The sequence below is a fragment of the Limulus polyphemus genome, unplaced genomic scaffold, assembly GCF_000517525.1.
Source record: "Limulus polyphemus unplaced genomic scaffold, Limulus_polyphemus-2.1.2 Scaffold6480, whole genome shotgun sequence".
Taxonomy (NCBI): Eukaryota; Metazoa; Arthropoda; class Merostomata; order Xiphosura; family Limulidae; genus Limulus; species Limulus polyphemus.
In genome coordinates this window covers 10,245-16,336 of record NW_013672090.1, presented here as the reverse complement: position 1 = coordinate 16,336, position 6,092 = coordinate 10,245, and the positions used below count along the sequence as shown (strand labels likewise).

Below are 6,092 nucleotides of genomic sequence, written 5' to 3'. Positions count from 1 at the left end.
GTAAACATTGTAACACAGTGAACATGTATGAGTAGTAAACATTGTAACACAGTGAACATGTATGAGTAGTAAACATTGTAACATAGTGAACATGTATGAGTAGTAAACATTGTAACACAGTGAACATGTATGAGTAGTAAACATTGTAATATAGTGAACATGTATGAGTAGTAAACATTGTAACATGATGAACATGTATTAGTAAACATTGTAACATAATGAACATGTATGAGCAGTAAACATTGTAACATAGTGAACATGTATGAGTAGTAAACATTGTAACATAGTGAACATGTATAGCTTATTTGGAATATACTGCGTGTTATACAACTTTGTTATGTAGTGGTTTTTATTTCATTAGAAATTGTAAATTTATCCAAAAATAACAAGTTTAGAATCAGAAATGCTCAGTTGTTGTCATGCTTTACATTTGAAGAATCTGTGTTTCAGACATTAGGTTTTTATGATGGATGACCAGTATAATGCTACCAGGCTGGAAGGGGTTAAAGAAATACAATACCTATATACAGTTAATTTTATTACTATAGTCATTGATGTTGTTGACTGAGGTTGTGGTGATTGAAAGCCAATCATTGTTATGGATTAATCGTTAATATGATTACCCAGTGCTTAAATTCTAGAAAGAAAATATTGGATTCCTGTTGATGTGTGGGGGTGGGGGAGGATTATTGGGAATGGGGATAGCATAATTACTTAAATGGAATTATTAATTTAAACAAAAGTAATTAGGTAATAATATAGGCCATTAACTATAGGAATGATGTCTTTATTTATTATGAAGCTCTTGTTAAGGTTTTAATAGTTACAATCTGGAAATACTGCATTTAAAACTTCTGTAAACTTGAATTTAATACTTTATGTGAAAGTGAAAAGAATCGGATCTCAGTGTTTGGAAAGTGCAAGATATATTTTAGCTGGGAGGAGAATGAATTTCTAAAACACCATTGTCCCCTGGTGGGACAATAGTAAGCTAACAGACTTAAAATACTAAGATCCAGGTTTCAATTCCCGTGGTGGACACAACAGATAGCCTAACGTGGCTTTGTAAATTTCTTTAGTAATAAATGTTATTTGGTGTTTGATAATGTATAAACTTATCAGTATTCTGACAGGTAACTTTATGAACAGAATATGTTAATCTAGCTGTCTTTAATTATTGCCCTCAACTGAGGAAGAAATGGAGAGAAATAGTTGTCTCAAACGATATTAGTTGTTCTAAAAGAAACTCTAATGTTTAAGTTTGTGTACTTACAAACATCATTGATGAATGTTTGTGTGTGTGTGTCTACAAACATCATTGATGAATGTACTTCTTTCTTTCCGACTGAGTCATTCTCTTTTGTGTATTCATTGATTATTATACTTGTACATGTCAGACTCGGCATTCTGACTTGTGTGGTTGTTGATGAGTAAGCTTGTATCTGTCAAACTGAGTTATTCTGTCTTGTGTATTCATTGATGAGTAAGCTTGTATCTGTCAAATTGAGTTCTTCTGTCTTGTGTATTCATTGATGAGTAAGCTTGTATCTGTCAAACTGAGTTCTTCTGTCTTGTGTATTCATTGATGAGTAAGCTTGTATCTGTCAAACTGAGTTATTCTGTCTTGTGTATTCATTGATGAGTAAGCTTGTATCTGTCAAACTGAGTTATTCTGTCTTGTGTATTCATTGATGAGTAAGCTTGTATCTGTCAAACTGAGTTATTCTGTCTTGTGTATTCATTGATGAGTAAGCTTGTATCTGTCAAACTGAGTTATTCTGTCTTGTATATTCATTGATGACTAAGCGTGTATCTGTCAAACTGAGTTATTCTATCTTGTGTATTCATTGATGAGTAAGCTTGTATCTGTCAAACTGAGTTATTCTATCTTGTGTATTCATTGATGAGTAAGCTTGTATCTGTCAAATTGAGTTCTTCTGACTTGTGTATTCATTGATGAGTAAGCTTGTATCTGTCAAATTGAGCTCATCTCTCTTGTGTATTCATTGATGAGTAAGCTTGTATCTGTCAAACTGAGTTATTCTATCTTGTGTATTCATTGATGAGTAAGCTTGTATCTGTCAAATTGAGTTCTTCTGACTTGTGTATTCATTGATGAGTAAGCTTGTATCTGTCAAATTGAGCTCGTCTCTCTTGTGTATTCATTAATGAGTAAGCTTGTATCTGTCAAATTGAGCTCGTGTCTTGTGTATTCATTAATCAGTAAGCTTGTATCTGTCAAACTGAGTTATTCTGTCTTGTGTATTCATTGATGGGTAAGCTTGTATCTGTCAAATTTAGTTCTGTCTTGTGTATTCATTAATGAGTAAGCTTGTATTTGTCAAATTGAGTTCTTCTGACTTGTGTATTCATTAATGAGTAAGCTTGTATTTGTCAAATTGAATTCTTCTGTCTTGTGTATTCATTAATGAGTAAGCTTGTATCTGTCAAACTGAGTTATTCTGTCTTGTGTATTCATTGATGGGTAAGCTTGTATCTGTCAAATTGAGTTATTCTGTCTTGTGTATTCATTAATGAGTAAGCTTGTATTTGACAGATACAAGCTTACTCATTAATGAATACACAAGACAGAATAACTCAATTTGACAGATACAAGCTTACTCATTAATGAATACACAAGACAGAATAACTCAATTTGACAAATTGAGTTATTCTGGATTGTGTATTAGCTTCAAGAGTATTTTCATTATACTATTTTATTTTGTTTCTTTTAGGGATGTCAAACACTTATAAACTTTAAATTGTTTGTTAACTAATTGTAACTGAAAATCTTGTGGATTTACGAAATATGTTATTTTTACAAACAGATAACACAGAGATCTTGTTCACCTATGAGGTTCTGTGGGAAGCCAGCGACATTAGATGGGCATCGAGATGGGATACTTATTTAGCCATGAGTGATGCCCAGATTCATTGGTTCTCAATCATCAACTCTGTTGTGGTCATCTTCTTTCTGTCTGGTAATATATTTAATCTCTCTGTCAAACATTTTAATTTACAGATATCTTTACCATTTAGTGTGGCTGTGGGTCTTGTTTCCATGTCTGGAGATAGAATTAACATATCAACATCTTATAGTTCAGTATTGTTTGAAAATAAGAACATTTCAGTATCCAAAACTCACTGTACTTCTTTTGTCTCTATTGCTTGTTTTAAACTTATTTAAACTAAGTTTTTCATCAGTGAAAACTTAGCAGATAAAACATAGATGATGATGTAAGAGACGTACCCTGAAGCTGAACATGATGAACCAAATATAACATCCTATAAAATTCAAGTGTTATCTCTTAAAGATATAAATATACTTTTATAGCTACACACACAGGAAAAAAAAAAGTGTTTCTTGTACATAAGACTTTATTGTTCTTAATGAATAGTATCTATCATTTCAACATCGTGTCTTCACTAAAGACATGACAAGTTTTTAGTGGTCACATATTACTCATAATTGTTTTGTACTGTAAAATATACACACATAACAAACATATGTAATCACATAAGTAGTCTGTCATTATCAAAATTACCGATTATTCAGAAACTATCTTTTAGTTGCAGAAAGATCATTTGTTTAAATTTTTTGAACATAAAACTTTTCATTTCAGGAATCCTCACCATGATTATCATCCGAACTTTAAGGAGAGACATTGCTAGGTATAATAAAGATGAAGACATGGTGAGTACCAAACTTGTGTTGTTGTTCATTAGTTATCATTGTTCATGGTATCAACCTTGTGTTATTGTTCACCATGAACAATGATAACTAATATCTACCTTGTGTTATTGTTCATTAGTTATCATTGTTCATGGTATCAAAATTGTGTTATTGTTCATTAGTTATCATTGTTCCTGGTATCAAAATTGTGTTATTGTTTATTAGTTATCATTGTTCATGGTATCAAACTTGTGTTATTGTTCATTAGTTATCATTGTTCATTAGTTATAATTACTTTATTGTTCATGGTGAGTATCAAACTTGCATTATTGTTCATTAATTATCATTGTTCATAGTATCAAACTTGTGTTATTATTCATTAGTTATCACTATTCATGGTGAGTATCAAACTTATGTTGTTCATTAGTTATCATTGTTCATGGTATCAAACTTGTGTTATTGTTTATTAGTTATCACTATTCTTGGTGAGTATCAAACTTGTGTTGTTGTTCATTAGTTATCATTGTTCATTGTGTCAAACATATTATTGTTCATTAGTTATCATTGTTCATGGTATCAAACTTGTGATATTGTTCATTAGTTATCGTTATTCATGGTATCAAACTTGTGATATTGTTCATCAGTTAAGTTTGATACCATGAACAATGTGATATTGTTCATTAGTTATCATTGTTCATGGTATCAAACTTGTGATATTGTTCATTAGTTATCGTTGTTCATGGTATCAAACTTGTGATATTGTTCATTAGTTATCATTGTTCATGGTATCAAACTTGTGGTATTGTTCATTAGTTATCGTTGTTCATGGTATCAAACTTGTGATATTGTTCATTAGTTATCATTGTTCATGGTATCAAACTTGTGATATTGTTCATTAGTTATCATTGTTCATGGTATCAAACTTGTGATATTGTTCATTAGGTATCATTGTTCATGGTATCAAACTTGTGATATTGTTCATTAGTTATCATTGTTCATGGTATCAAACTTGTGATATTGTTCATTAGTTATCATTGTTCATGGTGAGTGTCAAACGTGGGCTAGTTTTCAGTAGTATTGCAATAGAAAAGTAATTATTATTACTTCAGATTTTTCAAGGAACATATTTTACAAAATGACAGAATTAATTATCAGTATTACTTATGTTTAAACTAACAGACTGTAGTAAAATGTAGAAGAATTATTGTTACCGTGATAGCAAAAAGCATTTTTACAGTTTTTGTGCTTTGCTGAAACTGGTGTGTAATATTTTATGAGAATGTGTTTCACTACAGTTGATTTCTAGTAAATTCTTAATAATATACAATTAAAAAAATGAATTGTCTCTCATATAAAACAGTTTGAGTGAAACAACTTTACCACAGGATTATGACATGCCTCTTATATTTTATATCAATGACATAGATGAAGGAACGGTCAATAAATGACAAGTCATGAGTGTTGCTAGCTGGGAAGAGGATGCTGCTGATTTACAAAAGGGTTTAGATCATTTAATGAGTTGGGCAAATAAATGGCAGATGGGTTTTAGTTTTAATAAATGCAAGATAATGCATGAGGGTTATTATAATTTGAATTATAAGTATAATTTGGATGGGAATAACCTTAACAGTGTCATGGAAGAAAGGGATCTTGGTGTAATAGTCAATCAATCTCTAAAGCCATCCAAGCAGTGTGCTGTTGCTAGTGGTAGGGACTAGATTTTATGTTCTAACTACAGAAATATTGAATACAGTTTTAAAGAGGTTATAATTTCATTGTATAGGTCACTGGGTTAGGCCCCCATTTGGATTATTGTATTCAATCTTGGGCTCCTTACCTTAGGAAAGACACTGAATTGTTGAAAGGGTTCAGAGAAGGGTTATTTCAAAACATACCCTCCGCTGCCACTTTAGCTATTCATCAACACTGGTTTGCCTATCTGAACATGCTCCAGTCTTTTATACCCCACTTAAATGCCCTTGGCAATATCTAATTTGCAAATCCCTCCACCCATGTCAATGTGCTCTCTATCTTGACGCTGTCTATAAGCATCTCACCTCTACCTTGACACTGTCTATAAGCACCTCACCTCTATCTTGACACTGTCTATAAGCACCTCACCTCTATTCTCACAGTCTATAAGCACCTCACCTCTATCCTGACAGTCTTTTAGCACCTCACCTCTATCCTGATGCTGTCTATAAGCACCTCCCCTCTATCCTGACGCTGTCTATAAGCACCTCACCTCTATCCTGACGCTGTCTATAAGCACCTCACCTCTATCCTGACACTGTCTATAAGCACCTCACCTCTATCCTGACACTGTCTATAAGCACCTCACCTCTGTCATGACATGTACGATAAGCACTCCTCTGTCCTAGACTACTGTCTATACGCCTACCTCTACTTCTATCCTGAC

At 32.4% G+C, this 6,092-nt stretch overlaps 1 protein-coding gene across 1 annotated transcript in view; it reads left to right on the top strand.

Moving 5' to 3' along the window:
* Positions 1-6,092, top strand: part of LOC106473755 (transmembrane 9 superfamily member 4-like) — a 38,963-nt gene that overhangs the window by 22,730 nt on the left and 10,141 nt on the right. The window contains exons 8-9 of the mRNA XM_013934435.2: positions 2,829-2,981; positions 3,624-3,694. Of these exons, the coding sequence (XP_013789889.2) occupies positions 2,829-2,981; positions 3,624-3,694 (224 nt within the window). The remainder of the gene's footprint in view (positions 1-2,828; positions 2,982-3,623; positions 3,695-6,092) is intronic.